Consider the following 16,094-nt stretch of genomic DNA (forward strand, 5'->3'; position numbering starts at 1 on the left):
AATCATCCTTATCCATTGTTGTTCCGCTATATATTTATGAAACATCCTGGGGGGGTGGGACTTGTCCAGCTGTCCAACTTGGAATAGCGTTGATTGGGCCTGCCCCTGCAGCTCCCGCCCTCCGTCCCTGGACTCCAGCCTCTTTGCTCTCAGACGTGCCTCAGTGCCTGGAGCCAGCAGCGAGTAAGGGGAGAGGGCCCTGGGCAAAGGGTTGTGGTGGAGGGCCTGCTGACTGCCTGCTAAGGAGCTCTGTCTCGGCCCTGCCAATGAGCTGCCCAGCCCCCCCCCCGCCCCACTTGATTTGGCTGCCTGGCCGGGAACCAGGGGAGGGGCCCCTTTCAGGCCCTGTTCTTAGGAACGGGCTTTGAAGCTAGTAACAGAAATAAATCACAACCAAAACGGATTCCTAGGTAAATTGTATCCCGTTTTCCCAAACTTCCTCAGTGATTGTGATCCTTCGTAATGTTTTCACTGCTCCATGTCATTTAGCACATAGGCTCTCAGCTCATACTTTTGGGTCCCAATTAGCTAGACCCAGGCCAGTGCTGACATCATCCAGAAGAGGTCCTGCGGTTCCAAAGCAGTCTCCACCTTCCAGGTACAGCCCCCCCATCCTTATGGCCAGGTGCAGGGCTCGCTGTTTCCAGCCAGCAGACTACACAGAAACCTTGTTTTAATGATCGGTTGTATTTATTTTATTTATTATATTTATATACCGCCCTCCCTGGGGGCTCAGGGCGGTTTACATAAAAACACAAGAACAATACATGGAACAGTCTTATAAAACATTTGGGTAACGGTGCAATAATAACTGATAATTGTAAACATATAACATTATAATTGTATAACCAATAAACAATACAACGTTGCAACATACAAACAAGTCTAGAGTGTATAGGTGGTGTCCTGAGGGGGGGTGGGGAGCAGGGGCCCTTTGGTTGTTGTTAGTTATATATATCTGGTCTCAACCAAATGCCTGGTGGAAGAGCTCCCCCTTGCAGGCCCTGCGGAACTGTTTAAACTCTGTCAGGGCCCTGATCTCCTCCGGGAGCTCCTTCCACCAGGTGGGGGCAGGACAGAGAAGGCTCAGGCCCTGGTCGAGGCCAGGCGGGCTTCTTTAGGGCCAGGGATCCTTAGCTGGTTGGTGGCAGTAGAGCGCAGGGCTCTTTTGGGGGCGTAGGCAGGGAGGCGATCCCTCAGGTAGTTTCTCTAAACAAGCTTTAATAACAGAAAAAGTTTAAAATTACACTTGGAATATATTCTCACGACCCTTGGTGTAGTGGTGTTCGGTGTAGTGGTTATGAGTGCAGACTTCTAGCCTGGCGAGCCCCAAAGCAGACAGAAGCCCAGGCAACCTCTGGGATCAGAACCCAGATCTCAACCACGGCACGAGCAGGCCTGCTTGTGACCCTGATTAATTCAGAGGCCTGATGAGAGTTATCCCAGGCACAGGCATGCTGGAAGAGGAAGGAGGAGGTGGCAGGCTCAACCCCTGACTTCAGGAGAAGCTAAGGAAGGAAGCACAGACCTCTAAAGAGTTTCTGCAAGTCCTTAGGCACTGCAGGTCAGCCATCAGAGGCCAAGGCCAGGAGTGAGCTGAGACTGGCCAGGGAGGCCCACTTTAACAAGAAAAGCTGCTTCAGATGTCTGAGGAGCAAACAGAAGGTAAATGAGGCCATAGACCCACTGTTTTGTGAAGATAGACTCTGAGCATGGTCAGAGAGAAAGCAGAAAGGCTCAGGACTGTAAGCTAAACATGAGCAGACAATGTGAACAGAGTTTTGGGCTGTATCAACAGAGGCATCACATCACATCACAAACAAAAGATGTCATAGTCGGGATGGGTATGCTGCATTGGACAGACCACACCTGGAGTCTTGTGTGCAGTTCCTGAGGCCTCCCTTCATAAAGGATGTGGACAAAATTGAGAGGGTGCAGAGGAGTGTGACAAGCCAGCCTGGGGACCAAGCCCTATGAAGAAAGGCTGAGAGAGTAAGTTCAGCCTGGAGGAGGAAGAAAGGGGTCTTTGTATTTGAAAGGTTGTCACTTGGGAGGACAGGAGAGGACCCGCAGTAATGCCTTTAAACTGTGTGTAGAATGATACCAGCTAGATGTCAGGTAAAAAAATTTCAGATTAGAACCAATCTGTGGGATGGGCTGCCTCAGGAGACGGGGAACTCTCCCTCACTGGTGGTCTTCAAGCAGCGGCTGGACAGATCCTTCTCCTGGATGCTGGAGGCTGATCCTGCACTGAGCTGGGGTTGAGACTAGATGGCCTGCATGGCCCCTTCCGACTCTAGGATTGAGTTTAGTTCAGCGGTAGAACAGGCTCCCTGAGGTGGGGAGCTCCTCCCCACTGGTGGTCTTCAAGCAGCAGCTGGAGAGATTTATTCTGGATTTTTGAAGCTGATCCTGCATTGAGCACAGGGCTGGAATTGATGGCCTGCATGGCCCCTTCCAACTCTATGATTCTATTCTATTCTCTACCTGAGAAAGGGAGTTGTAACCCACATATTTTGTTAGTCTTTGTGCTACTAGCATCTTTCTCTTTAATACTGTAACAGAATGGTTTCAGAAAGTATTTTTATAAAGAAATTAAAGTTGCTTTCTAATTTTCTAATCTAATTTACTTTGATGGCATCCCTTTCCATACTCCGGATATTTCTACGCTTTCTCTCCAGTGTGAATTCTTTGATGGGAAGTTAGTTTATCCTTCCGCCCAAAGGCTTTTCCACACTCCAGACATTTATATGGTTTCTCCCCTGTGTGAATTCTTTGATGGGAAGTTAACTGATTCTGATATTGAAAGCTTTTTCCACACTCCAGACATTTATATGGTTTCTCCCCTGTGTGAATTCTATGATGGGAAGTTAGTTTATCCTTCCGCCCAAAGCTTTTTCCACACTCCAGACATTTATATGGTTTCTCCCCTGTGTGAATTCTATGATGGGAAGTTAGTTTATACTTCTGCCCAAAGCTTTTTCCACACTCCAGACATTTATATGGTTTCTCCCCTGTGTGAATTCTATGATGGGAAGTTAACTGATTCTGATATTGAAAGCTTTTTCCACACTCCAGACATTTATATGGTTTCTCCCCTGTGTGAATTCTATGATGGGAAGTTAACTGATTCTGATATTGAAAGCTTTCTCCACACTCCAGACATTTATATGGTTTCTCCCCTGTGTGAATTCTTCCATGGTGATTAAGCTGATACTTGCATCGATAGCTTTTTCCACACTCCAGACATTGATAGGGTTTCTCCCCTGTGTGAATTTTTTCATGGTAGTTAAGGTTTCCTTTTATACGAAAGCTTTTCCCACATTCCAGGCATTTATATGGCTTCTCCCCTGTGTGAATCATTTGATGCACAGTTAATCGATACTTGCGTCGAAAGCTTTTCCCACACTCCAGGCATTTATAAGGTTTCTCCCCTGTGTGAATCATTTGATGCAAAGTTAACTGATATTTTTGCCGAAAGCTTTTCCCACACTCCAGGCAGTTATATGGTTTCTCCCCTGTGTGAATTCTTTCATGTTTAGTAAGGTTTCCCTTGAAAATGAAGACTTTTCCACACTTCAGACATTGATATGTGTTCTCACCTGTGTGAATTCTTTGATGGGAATTTAATATATTCTTCCGTCGAAAGCTTTTCCCACAATCTAGACATTTATATGGCCTTTCCCCTCTATGAATTCTTTCATGGTAAGTAACACTTCCTTGGCATCGAAAACTTTTCCCACACTCCAGGCATTTAAATGGTTTCTCCCCTGTATGAATTCTTTGATGGGAAGTTAACTTATACTTGCATTGAAAGCTTTTCCCACACTCCAGGCATTTATATGGTTTCTCTCCTGTATGAATTCTCCAATGATACATTAGATTTCTACTTTGCTTGAAGGTTTTCCCACATTTGCGGCATTTATATGGTTTCTCCCTTGCATGAATTCTCCGATGATGTATAAAACTTCCAATTTGCTTGAAGTTTTTTCCACGTTTCAGGCATTTATATAGTTTCTTCCCGGTGTGAGTTCTCTGATGGGAAGTGAGCCTGTCACTCCGACTGAAGCTTTTCCCACACTCCAGGCATTTATATTTCTTTGCCTCTTTGTGAGTTCTCCGCATTCTCTTGGCTAAAAGAAAGAGACACCTGTCAGGACCACTGTGAAAAATGGAGGAACATTCAAGAACAAACTAGTGCAGGGGTGGGCAAACTGTGGCTCTCCAGATGTCCATAGACTACAATATCTATGAGTTCCTGCCAGCTGGCAGGGGCTCATAGGAATTGTAGTCCACGGACATCTGGAGGGCCACAGTTTGCCCACCCCTGAACTAGTGGGATCAGAACCTCATAGCTTTCTGGAGGCCTGTAAGACAGAGCAGCTCCCAGAGGGCTATTGCTCAGGCCAGGAAGTAACGTGGTGTGGCCTCCCTGCCAGAGCGCCCACCTACCCCTCCCTGGCTAAACAGCCAAGTGACCCCTGCAGAGGATTTAAAACAGGAAAGGAGGCGGTTTAAATACAATTTTAAAACTTAACTTACGTTGATTAACTCGTTATTTATGCATTATATTGTTATTTTTATTATCTGATATTATCGGCCCTGAGTCCACTAGAGAAGGGCGAGATATAAAAATAAAACGTATTGCTTTATTATATATTTAAATTAAATGAACTGTGGCAGAGAGTACAAGAATTCAAAGCTTCGGGGTCTAGACACTGGGCCACATCAGTCCTTCGTCAGGAATGTGGCCCTGTGATCTCTCACGCCGACAAAGAGGTAGTTCAGAGGAGCTCCTAAAGAACGAAGCCAGGAGTCAGCAAGACCCTCCTCAGGCCCTGATGTGAGCCACAGAGGGCTCTTCGACCTCTGCAGGCTCCTTTTCCGCATGCACCACTCTCTCTGGAGGAGAACCCACTCTTTGGATGGAGGTCACAGAAACCCACCCAAGGAAGGAAGCCACACACCGTCGTCCCTCCACAGACCTGCCAGTCCCTCCTCTTCGCCAGAGAATGGGGAGAATAGCTCTTCTTCCCCTTCCAGCCAGGAGATGAGGTCAGGCTTGGCCATCCCTGGTCCTTTTCGTCATGAAAAAAAGAGCAGGAAAATAGAATTATTTTCTGCACACAACAGGGCGGTTCTTCCAGGCCAACAAGCAAGTGAAAGGTGTGGGGTGGAGTGCTGGATGGCCGCGGGGGCTAGAGATCAGGGGAGGAAATCGGCACCTCTTGAGCTTCCAGTCCTTGATAAAAAGAATCAGGGGAGACTTCCTTAGTTTGAAGTTAACCCTGCTTTGCAGTAACATAAATACTGTCAGAGGGAGAATACAAAAGGTTCCTGGCTGCCCATCCCCTGTGACTTTAGGAAAGACACTTCCTCTTCTGAGAAGCCCTCCCACTGCTGCCCCACCCCCACCCCAAGCACCAAGAAGACAGAGCATCCCTGCCCCAGATACAAGAACAGAAGCCCTGTTGGGTCAGGCTAGGGGCCCCTCCAGGCCCACGCTCTGTGTCCCACAGTGCCCACAACCCAGGGGCCACCAGCAGGTCCACCAGCAGGGCCAGGACTCCAGAAACACTCCCACTGTGCCCCCCCCCCAAGCACCAAGAAGGCAGAGCATCCCTGCCCCAGCCACTGACGGACCTATGATCCTCATGTTCACCCAGCCCCCCCCTCTTGAGGCTGTGTCGCTAAGCCCCACCCCTTCCTGCGGCAGTGAATTCCAAGGGTTTAGGACTCACCCCAAGTCCACCACTCACAGGGTACACAATCCCTAAACAAATGCCTGTGCAAGGAGACTCCCGAGGCCTTGCAAAGTCTGTCAACAGGGTGGGCCCCCTTCGCTAAAGGGGCCCCGTCGCCACCTCCTCCCTCCGCAGGGGCCTTCCAGCTATCACCAGGGGAGGCGCACAGCCACCCTCAGCAGCGTCCAGGAGAGAAGCTCCCTCACCCAGAGAGGCCATGTTCCCAAAATTCTCCAGCATGACTTCCTTGTAGAGCGCTCTCTGGGCTGGGTGCAGCAGGCTCCACTCCCCTGGGGAGAAATGCACAGCCACCTCCTCGAAGAAGACCGGACCCTGGAGGAGGAAGGAGGAAGTTCTTTGCAGCTCATGCAAAACAACCAGACGGGGCTGTAGGCAATTCCTGAGCAGCAGCAGCCTGGAGGGGACCAGGGCCCCGAGGCTCTCCCTTCCCAGCTCTCCTTGGGCCATGAAGCGAAGGGCTGGCCAAACGGGGGGAAAGGGATGAATGGAAAGGGGACGGAGACCCCCCCCCTTCCCCAGTGGCTTCTGGCCTTTGGGCTCAGCCTGAAGGATGCCAGCTCGGCCTCTCAACCTTTCTCCTGGAAGCCGGCATTCCGGGGGCGGCAGAAGGATCGTCTGGCTGTAGAGGAAGACCAGTCCATCAAGTCTGCTGTATTCTGGCACGGAACTGTGATTCTAGGATACCACCTGCAGGTTGGTATCCAGAGCTGTTTTGTGGCCTTCCATGGCCCATTATGCACAGCCACCGAAACGGCGATTTCGGGTCACATGGAAAACGCGGAGGGGGAAGACACGAAACAAACCGCTTATGCACGGGACGGGACACAACGGCGGCAAAACCCAGAGTGACCGATTATGCACGCGGCGACCCCGGCTCCACTTCTGGTTGCGCCCCGGTTGCCCGGAAACTCCGCTTTCTTCCGCGTTTCGCTGACGCGGCTTTTTCGGCGGCATGCACCGAATCTGTGGCCGGTTACAGCCGGCGTCGTGCATTATCGGTGATTTTAGGCAACGCTATTCCACCCCGAATGCGGACCTTCCCCTCCGTGCATTAAGGGCCCTGAGGGACTCCAAGGGAGGCGGAGCCCAGAAGCCAAAGCTGGGGGGGGCAGAAAGGAGGGTTGCCGTAGCCCAGTGAACCTCCCCCCTTACCTGAACGAGCTTCATGGGGGATCTTTCCACTCTCCCACAGCAAGGAGCCGGAGGAGGGGGCATCTCGGGGGTCTCTCTGCAGCCTGGGAGGGTGAGGAAGAAAATGGTCGGAAACCTTGAAAACACATTTTTCCTATTGCAACTGACCTTCTGTCCACCATTCAAGCTCTTGGGGGTGACCAGGGAGGGCTCGGGAGAAACTGACCCCAACATCCCTTCCCCGGCCCGGTCCGTCTCTACAGGGGAAGCCACTCCCCCTCCACTGGCTCCCCCGCCCCCCCACTGTCTTTCCTTCCAAAGCCCCAGTGGAGACAAACATATGGAAACTCCTGCACTGATTCCAGCTGAACTTGAAACCCTCCCAGGCCCCAGCATCACAGCCTCAAAAGGGGGCCGGCAGGATGCGTGTTGGCCAAGCCCAGGGACCACACAACCCCTGCAGACCCTGCAGCAGGGACACCTCCGGTGCCGCGCTGGGAAAGGGCTGCAGGAATTCCCCATGGGCCGAGGCTGGGAGAGAATCCCAGAGGCCTCGCAGGAACTGCCTTCTGGATTCAGTTTTTTCTTCCCCTTTCTTTGTTTTCCGTTTCCTCCCAGCCTCTCCAAAAAGTCCTGGCTGCTGAGTTTCCCCCTGCTGCTCCCTATCCAAGATATCCCCCCCCCCCAGCCTGCCCCACACGTTCAGGAGGGAGGGAGGACCACGAAGAGCTAGAGCAGGACAGCCTGGCTTAAATGCATCTTCGAATGAGAACACTCCCTGTTGGTGGAAAGCTAGTGCCACAAGGAGGGTGGTTCCACCCACTGTCTCTGCCTGTGCAAATGTGGTCAGAGGTGTGTCATGGGAGAGGGTCTTGTCTGAGACCACTGACCCTGGAAAGATCCTCCAACTGTGGCTCATGATCTTGGGAAGCCTGGAAGGAAAACCCCCTTTTCGAAGCCCACCTCACCCAGGAAGTTCCAAAACTCCCTGCCATCTGGAGGGGTCAAATGGAAAAGGGAGGAGAAAGGGGGGATCCTTTAACTAGCCTTCCCAACCTCCAGGTTGGGCCCTGGAGATCTCCCTGATGGGCAGCAGATCTCCAGGTGGCAGAGATGGGTCCCCCGGAGAAAACGGCTCCTCGGGCCATGGGGACAGCCTGGCCAGGCCGCCGGCTCTCTCCACACCCTGCTTTCCGCTCCCCCCGGCGGCTTCCGATCGCCTTCCCTTCCTCTCCCCACAACAACAGCGCTGCCTTTCGTCTTCTGCGCTTCGCCATGAAGCGTTCCGGAGTCCCTAACGAGTTCTGCACGGCTGAATGTTGCCGAATGAATCCGCTCCTTCTGCACAGCCCTCCTGGGAATAGGCCTGCAGGCGACCCCCACGAGCCATTTAGCAGCCCCGTTAAGAGACAGCAAGGAGGGTGGGGGGGGGGCGCCTGCTGCTGCTGCTGCTGCTGTTGGTGGGGGGGGGTGTCGGGACTCCCCTCCCCCCCAGGCCCGAAGAATCCCCCTGGGCCCCTCCTCCCCGAGTCCTCCCTGGGGGTGGGGGGGGGGTTGGCCTTTGCATCAGCGCCTGGGGGGGGTCTTTCTCCGCCCCCCCCTTTCTCTCCGCTTGGGGCTCCCCTGCAAGACCCCCCCCGCCGCCAGAAGCCCCCCGAGTCCGCCCAAGTGCGCATGCCCGAGAAAGGCGCCCACCCAAAGAGGAGCCGGAGCCCACCCGCGCGGGGGAGGGGAGACGAGCGCGCGCCTCCTGCGAGGGCGGAAGCGGAAATGCCCCCCAAACACGCGCGCCTCTCTAGGACGCAGGACTCCCTGGTCGGAGGGGGAGGGGGGGAGGGGGAGGGGAGGGGGGGCGCAGAAGGCTCTGCGGGGCCAGGAAGGCCTCGGGGGGGGGCGTGGGAGGGGGGGCATTGGCGGGGGGGGGTCTGCCTTGCTCGCAGAATGGGCCAGGGGTAGTCAAACTGCGGCCCTCCAGAGGTCCATGGACTACAATTCCCATGAGCCCCTGCCAGCGAATGCTGGCAGGGGCTCCTGGGAATTGTAGTCCATGGACCTCTGGAGGGCCGCAGTTTGACTACCCCTGAGTTATCTGAACAGGAGGGTCTGCTGGGAGTAGAAGAACAGGGGGGGGTAAGGATGTTGCAAGAACAGACCCCGCTGGATGCGGCCCCAAATCCCACTTGCCCCTTTAGCCACCGAGTCACGCGGCCGACCCCTGTTCAATGGATGGCCCACCAAGACTCCTAGATCCTTTTGGCACGTGCTGCCGCCAAGACGAGTCTCCCCCATCCTATATGGGTGTATTTGGGTTTCCCTACCTAGATGCAGGACTTTACATTTGCCCCTAATGGCTTCAATCCACGGTCGGAGCTGAGCGCGGGCGGAAGCCAGAGGAATTCCCCCTGAGCAGGAGGTCTGCTGCCCCACAGCAGCGGCCCCCAGGGAGCGTTTCTCTGCCTTGGGAGGCTGGGATGCAAAATTGTAAAGTACTAAAAGGAGATGCTTGAGTTTCCCAAAGAACCACGAAAGCTTCTCTAAATTAGCTTGCTTTGTAAGGCAGAAACATGGCCTCAGCTGTGGTTTACGGACCCCCAGAAGGCCTTCTGTTCTGATCCGCCTGGAAAGTCCTTGTGTGTCTCTTCGGGGCATGGAGGTTGGCGATGTTCAGTGGTGATTCTCCATTCACTTCTACTCCCCGCATTACTGTCTGTGTCTCTCCGTCTCCCCAGGGAGAAGCCTCTCTTCCTAGCCAAAGGACTAAAGACGTTGTGACACAGTCAGAGGCAACCCAGAGAAAGGAAAGAGATGGATGCAGAGGACCCAGAAGGGCCTGGAGCTGGCAAGAGATCAAGTAAAGGTTCCCATCCCACCCAACCGTGGAGTGGTGCCGAATTCGAGGGAAGCCCAAGGCCAGAGCTCCCCACATCCTCAGGGGCACATGGCCAGCTCTTCCGGCAGTTCCGCTACCAGGAGGCCGCTGGGCCCCGGGAGGTTTGCAGCCAGCTCCACAGACTTTGCAGCCGCTGGCTGGAGCCGGAGAGGAGCACCAAGAGGCAGATGCTGGACCGGGTGACCCTGGAGCAGTTCCTGGCCCTCCTGCCCCGGGAGATGCAGGGCTGGGTGAGAGGATGCGGGCCGGAGAGCAGCGCCCAGGCGGTGGCCCTGGCCGAAGGCTTCCTCCTCAGCCAGGCCCAGGAGGAGAGGCAGGCCGAGCAGGTAAGGAGGGGGCTTCCTCCAGGTAGGTCCAATTTAAGCCATGATCTGTGCCTTATCCTAAGGTTTCCCAGCCAGAGATTAATCCAGGTGTTAATCATCCTAATTGGAGAGATACCATCCTCCTTCAGCCCTCTCCTGTACTAGAGAATTTCTCCTCCAGAAAACTCACCAAGTCTGCTGACGGTAGAGCGCAGCACATAGGAGTGGGGCTGGACCCATGGCTTACCCTTCTTCCTCACTGCTCTTTCAGACATTGGGACCGTCCATGAAGATGGAAGCCGCAATCCCTGAGGCGGAAGGAGCACCTTCTGAGGAAGGGCAGGGGGCGCAGGCCGTGGAGCGTGCCCAAGATGCCCTCTGTGGTGGTAAGGACTCCTCGTGCCTGGAAGCTATTGGGGCACCCTGTGAGTTTGATGGGGGGAGAGTTCCGGTCAGGAGTAAAATCTAATACTTCTTCACAGCAAAGAGTTCATTTGTGATGCTCAGTGTTCACTGCCTGTGATGCCTTGAAAAGGAGATTAGACAACTTGATGAATTTTTGAAGGCTTTCCTTCGAATTCAGCTGGTGGTTGTGGGTTCTGGGGCAGTTTGGCCATGATCCAGTCCTATTGACCCAGGAAGTGCTGTCGTGCTCCACTCCTCGGCACGGAGAGGTCCCCCACCTGCCAGCCCCGTCTCGGAAGATGCCAGCCACGGTTCCTGGCAAACGTCAGGGAGTGAAGTGACCAGGCCACGCTGGCCACAAGACCCACCTAGACCCCCCTCAATTAAAAGTTGTATATCCCACCTTCCTTACGCAAGAGGAAGCCCTGGCCAGGATGTCCGGGACACGATCCACAGCAAGCGATCACAATCCCTATGAGGGATTCAGGTTGGCTCCACAGAGAAAAGGGGGAGGAGCCTCAGCACAGCTCTGCAGCCTGGCCGAGAAAGGGGGTCTCCCCCTCCTGGGGCAGCAGAGCTCTGGAGACCACTCTGTGGGGCCCAACAATAATGAGGAAAGTTAGCTTTCTGTGCCTGGACGTAGAGGGGCATCTGGCCTGCAGCTGGGGGGGGGGGGAGGGCAGGCGGTGGTCCTGCCAGGGGAGGGGCTTGGGGCAGAACTGGTGTCAGGTCGATTTTGTGTTTGGCTGAAAACCGGCTTGTGAAACCAGCCCTCTGGAAACACTTTTGTCTGAGTCTCCAGAAGAGCTCAAGTCACGCCTGGGCCAAATGTGAGGGTGACGTGTCATGAGATCTCGTTTCCACCCCACTTCCCTCCCCCAGGCCAGACGCAGGTCTCGCAGAAGCCTGAAATACACTCCACTTTTCCCTGCCCAAAGGAGTCTCAAAGTAGCTCCAGTCGCCATCCCTTATTTTCCTCACAACTGTGGGGACGGAGGCGGTGCTGAGAGAGAGCTTAGAGAGAGACTGCTGTATGAGAACAGCTCTAACAGGACTGTGACTAGCTGAAGCTAGCTGCATGTGCCGGAGTGGGGAATCAAACTGGGCTCACCAGATTAGACGCTTCCACTTTTAACCGATACACCAGGCTGGCTCATAATTCCTGAGGCTCATAGGTACCCGGTGCCTCTCCCAGAGTGTCCTTTAGAAATGTGTTGAGGGTACAGAGGGGAATGCCTCACAACCTGGAGAGAGAGAGTGAAGGAGGGAGCAAAAAAGCAAACACCCTCCCTCCCTCCCTCCCCCCTCCCTCTCCCTTTTGTCTCTCTAACAGGCAGTGAAGAGATGCTGTTGAGGTTTCCTCTTTTCAGAGGGGAGGAAGCGGCTGCTGCACCCCCAGTCCAGGTAGGAGAGAGGAGCAGGGGGCAGCCTGGGCCCTCCTCCCTTCTCGGGGGGGGGGGCTTCTGCTCCTGCGGTTTCTACAAGGGGTCTGGGCGAGAAGTCCTCTGAACGCCCCTCCCTCCCCCTCCCAAGCCCTGCATCCTGTCCCTTTCCCTCTGCCAGGCGTGATCTCTGACGGGGGGGGGGTCTGCTTTCTCTTCCAGGGTCTCCCCTCCTTCTCCCTGGAGGACGTGTCCGTCTCCTTCTCCCCGGCCGAGTGGGCCCTGCTGGATCCGGCCCAAAGGGCTCTGTGGAGGGAAGTCATGCGGGAGAACGCTGAGAATGTGGCCTTTCTGGGTAAGGGGCTGTCCCGGGTGCAAAACGTGGGAATTGGGGCCCTTGTAATGGGGCACGATTCAAGAGCCTGCATGGCAATGCCCCATTCTGAGGCCTGTCCCTCTACTTGGGGAGGGTCCGTGGCCCACTGGCAGAGCCTCTGCTTGGCTACCGAAGGGCGAGGTTCAGGGTGGCAGGTCTTCTGGGGGCCTGAAATCTTGAGGCTCAGAAACTTCTGCTGTCAAGAGGTCTGCTGTGACTCTTTTGGAAAGGTGGGGGGGGGTTCCTTAAAGCTAACCGGATCTCTTTGTTTATTCCAGCAGGGGACAATCAGAAGGATGATGAGAGTAAGAAATTTAATCAGCAGCTGCCAGAGAGAGTTAAAAATGAAGACTTCAAAGAAAACGTCAGGAATCAAGGCAGACCTAAGAGAAAGAAAGGCGGTTTTGTGAACCAAAGAACATACAGACGGGAGAAATCTTTTGAATGCTCAGTGTGTAGAAAGGGATTTAGTCGGAGTGGCAATCTTAAAAACCATCAGAGAACACACAACGGGGAGAAACCTTTTGAATGCTCATTGTGTGGAAAGAGATTGAGTCGGAGTGACCATCTTCAACACCATCAGAGAATCCACACAGGGGAGAAACCTTTTGAATGCTCCGTGTGTGGAAAGCGATTCAGTTCAAATGGCTCTCTTCAAAACCATCAGGGAACCCACAATGGGGAGAAACCTTTTGAATGCTCAGTGTGTGGAAAAACATTCAGTGAGAGTGGTAATCTGGAAAAGCATCAGAGAACCCACACACGGAATCACCCGTTTGAATGTACAGTGTGTAGAATGAGATTCAGTGACAGAGGTCATCTTCAACAGCATCACAGAACCCACACAGGGGAGAAACCTTTTCTATGCTCAGTGTGTGGACAGGGATTCAGTCAGAGTGGCACTCTTCTACGGCATCAGAGAACCCACACAGGGGAGCAACCTTTTGAATGCTCAATGTGTGGAAAGAGATTCAGAGTGAGGTGGAATCTTCAAAAGCATCAAAAAACCCACAGGGCAGAAACACTATGAATATTCACTGTCTAGAAAAAGATTCAGGTTGAACTGCAGTCTTTGCATATTTAACCTGTGCTAACAGAATACTGGATGGGTAGAAGGTTCATTGATCTGGGAGGAAATGGTCACCCCGTGAACCCTCAGTCCTTGATAAAAAGAACTGGTGGATGGTCACTTATTTTGAAGTTGACCCTACTTTGCAGTGATAAGCAAGATCACAAAGAAGCTCACAGGCATCAAAATATAAGAGAGAGAATGATAGAAGAAGAAGAAGAAGAAGAAGAAGAAGAAGAAGAAGAGTTGGTTCTTATATGCCGCTTTTCCCTACCCGAAGGAGGCTCAAAGCGGCTTACAGTCGCCTTCCCATTCCTCTCCCCACAACAGACACCCTGTGGGGTGGGTGAGGCTGAGAGAGCACGGATATCACTGCCCGGTCAGAACAGTTTTATCAGTGCTGTGGCGAGCCCAAGGTCACCCAGCTGGCTGCACGTGGGGGAGCGCAGGATCGAACCCGGCATGCCAGATTAGAAGTCCGCACTCCTAACCACTGCACCAAACTGGCTCTCTGAGAAGAGAAGCAGAATACAAAGTCTCCCTGGCCACTCTATCCTCTACGGCCTTAGTGATGTCATTTCCACTCCTGAGAAGTGCTTCCCCTCAACTGGGCCATTCTGATGTTCTTATGAAAGTCTCTCTGCCTTGTAGTTGTCCCTCCATGGAAACCTCACCTGGGAAAGTGGTGACATGTTATGTAAGGGAATGTGCCTAAATTTGAATTGGGCCTGGGGATTGTGAGGGATGCACAAGAACTGTGCGTGTTGCTTTGGTTGTCAGTTTGAGCAAGGAAAACCCTTGCGTCGTTAATAAAGAGATTTCTTGTTTACAACAAACAGACCCTCCTCCCGCATCAGGCTGTTATTCTGCTCCCCCCCCCCGGTCCGAAAAGAAGGTAGGGGGTGTTGTGCCACTGGGTTCAAAGAGCCATATGGGAGGGCGGTATAAAAATCTAAAATAAATAAATAAACTATTTGGCATCTCTAAGAGGTGATATGATAGCCAGCTTCAAATGCTTGAAGGGCTGTTGTAGAGAAGATGGAGCAGAGTTGTTTTCTGTTCCCCAGAGGGTCAGACAAGAACCAATGGGCTGAAATTAATTCAAATGAATTTTTGGCTAAACATCTGGAGGAAGTTCCTGACAGAGCAGTTCCTCAGTAGAACAGGCTTCCTCAGGAAGTGGTGGGTTCTCCTTTTTCAGCAGAGGCTAGATAGGCATCTGACAGAATGGCTGGCATGAACTTAGGCAGATGGTGAGTGGGTGGGCAGGAGGGGATGTGCCAGTGTTTGTCTCTTGTGGCCCTTCTTTGCATACCCAGGAAATTGCTAATAGCTGCTGTTGGATGGGAGGTGAATTCCCTCCAAGCCAGGCTTGATTCTGGAGAGTTTTGGTGGAGGGAATCACTTGGGCATGAAATTGGGGTTATTGTGGTTGGGCAGGTATTTGTGAGTTCCTGCATTGTGCTGAGGGTTGGACTAGATGACCCTGGGATCATTTCCAACTTTATTATTCTACTAGCAAGAAAGCCCATTGCAACCAGGAATGCAATGGGCACTAAGACCCAGGGAACATGGGCAGGCACAGATCTCTCTCTCTCTCTCTCTCTCTTTCTCTCTCTCTCTCTCTCTCTCTCTCTTTCTCTCTCTCTCTCTCTCAACAGGAGCCATAGGAGGTAATCAGGGCTCCTTGCTGGCAGGGAAGCAAGGGTCCTTTGCAGTTTGGGGCTCATTTGCAGTTTGTCTGTCTCTCTCCTTCGTAGCAGGAGCCATAGCAGGTAATCAGGGGTCGTTTGCTGTTTGGCAGGGCTCTCTGTGGCTCTGTGTGTCTCTCTTAGGCGTCTGAAAGCAAAGTGGCTAGTGTCCAGGGAAGGAGGGTGGGAGCTGGAGAGGGAGGGCCAATTAGGGTGCAGTCAGCTTTGCTGGCCACACCTTAATTGGCCCTATTCCATCTTGGACAGCCAGGACACTCTCCACCCCCAGGGCTTTTTCACAAATATTAAGAGGAGGAACAATGTATAAGGACTAGTATTAAAGCTCGTTTCGTTCTGTAATGCATGTATGGTGTGGGGTTAGTGCCTCACTTGGAAGTTGGTGTCAGGATCCTAGGACAGCAACACACTGGGGATTCCCTGTCTGAGACAGAGCCGAGACCAGGCCATGAGGTCCAAAATAGATTCAGTCTTTATTGAGGATTACAGCAGAGTAAGCATATCCAGGAGACACACAGTACAGAGTTATTGGCGAAGACGGGGAACAATAGGGAACGGGGCTTATATCCATTCGGAGTCCCACCCCTAACTAAACACTGGAAAACTGGTTCTCACAAACTGACTCCTTGATCTATAAGGGTGTGAAACCCAGAAACTAGAGATCTAGTCCCCAGGTTCTTACTCCGCTGCTAGCCTGCTTGAGCAGTGAGCATTCATGTTCTTCGAGGCTATGGAGAACGGAAGCATAACAGTGGCTGGCAGGGAGCCAAAGGAAGGCCTGGATGCCCTGATGGAGTTCGGGGAAAACAGACAGCAAGACAGCTGGCCACCCTAGAAAGGAGGCCTCTGTGCACAGCAGTCTTGACCTTACTCAGGTTTATGCACACCTGGGTAGTGTGGAATTCCAGAACATGAACCTACACCAATCTGGCCTCCTCCTCTCTGCAATGAGTTCTTGACCTGAAATAGGTGAGGGGGTGCTAGCCCCACTTCCAGACTTCAAGGAATATGTTCAGACCAGGGACCGCCAACCTCCAGGTGGGGCCTGGAGATCTCCTGGAA

General features: G+C 52.9%; 3 protein-coding genes across 4 annotated transcripts in view; 2 read left to right on the forward strand and 1 right to left on the reverse strand.

Annotated features, from left to right (window-relative positions):
* Positions 1–686: 686 nt before the first annotated feature.
* On the reverse strand, positions 687–8,653 carry LOC143834018 (uncharacterized). The gene is given in 6 exon segments (XM_077330510.1): positions 687–2,674; positions 2,677–4,133; positions 4,947–5,078; positions 5,951–6,077; positions 6,918–7,000; positions 8,592–8,653. Coding segments are annotated over 5 exon segments (1,827 nt in total). The 5' UTR covers positions 6,981–7,000; positions 8,592–8,653; the 3' UTR covers positions 687–2,626.
* Positions 8,654–9,630: 977 nt separating this feature from the next.
* On the forward strand, positions 9,631–14,163 carry LOC143834088 (uncharacterized). The gene is made up of 5 exons (XM_077330676.1): positions 9,631–9,747; positions 10,363–10,477; positions 11,830–11,900; positions 12,101–12,233; positions 12,533–14,163. The coding sequence occupies exons 1-5, from the start codon at positions 9,706–9,708 to the stop codon at positions 13,282–13,284; spliced, it is 1,113 nt and encodes a 370-aa protein (XP_077186791.1). The 5' UTR covers positions 9,631–9,705; the 3' UTR covers positions 13,285–14,163.
* LOC143833973 (uncharacterized) overlaps positions 9,702–16,094 on the forward strand; it is a 47,535-nt gene continuing 41,142 nt past the window's right edge. For both annotated transcript variants that reach the window (XM_077330384.1, XM_077330381.1), the window contains exon 1: positions 9,702–10,112. In XM_077330384.1, the coding sequence (XP_077186499.1) occupies positions 9,702–10,112 (411 nt within the window). The remainder of the gene's footprint in view (positions 10,113–16,094) is intronic.

This window comes from Paroedura picta, chromosome 3 (genome assembly GCF_049243985.1).
Source record: "Paroedura picta isolate Pp20150507F chromosome 3, Ppicta_v3.0, whole genome shotgun sequence".
Taxonomy (NCBI): domain Eukaryota; kingdom Metazoa; phylum Chordata; class Lepidosauria; order Squamata; family Gekkonidae; genus Paroedura; species Paroedura picta.

Coding starts and splice junctions, on each gene's coding strand:
- LOC143834088 (XM_077330676.1), top strand. CDS start 9,706: ATGCAGAGGACCCAGAAGGGCCTGGAGCTGGCAAGAGATCAA. Junction 11,901..12,100: donor CTGCTGCACCCCCAGTCCAG/GTAGGAGAGAGG, acceptor TTTCTCTTCCAG/GGTCTCCCCTCCTTCTCCCT. Junction 12,234..12,532: donor TGAGAATGTGGCCTTTCTGG/GTAAGGGGCTGT, acceptor TGTTTATTCCAG/CAGGGGACAATCAGAAGGAT.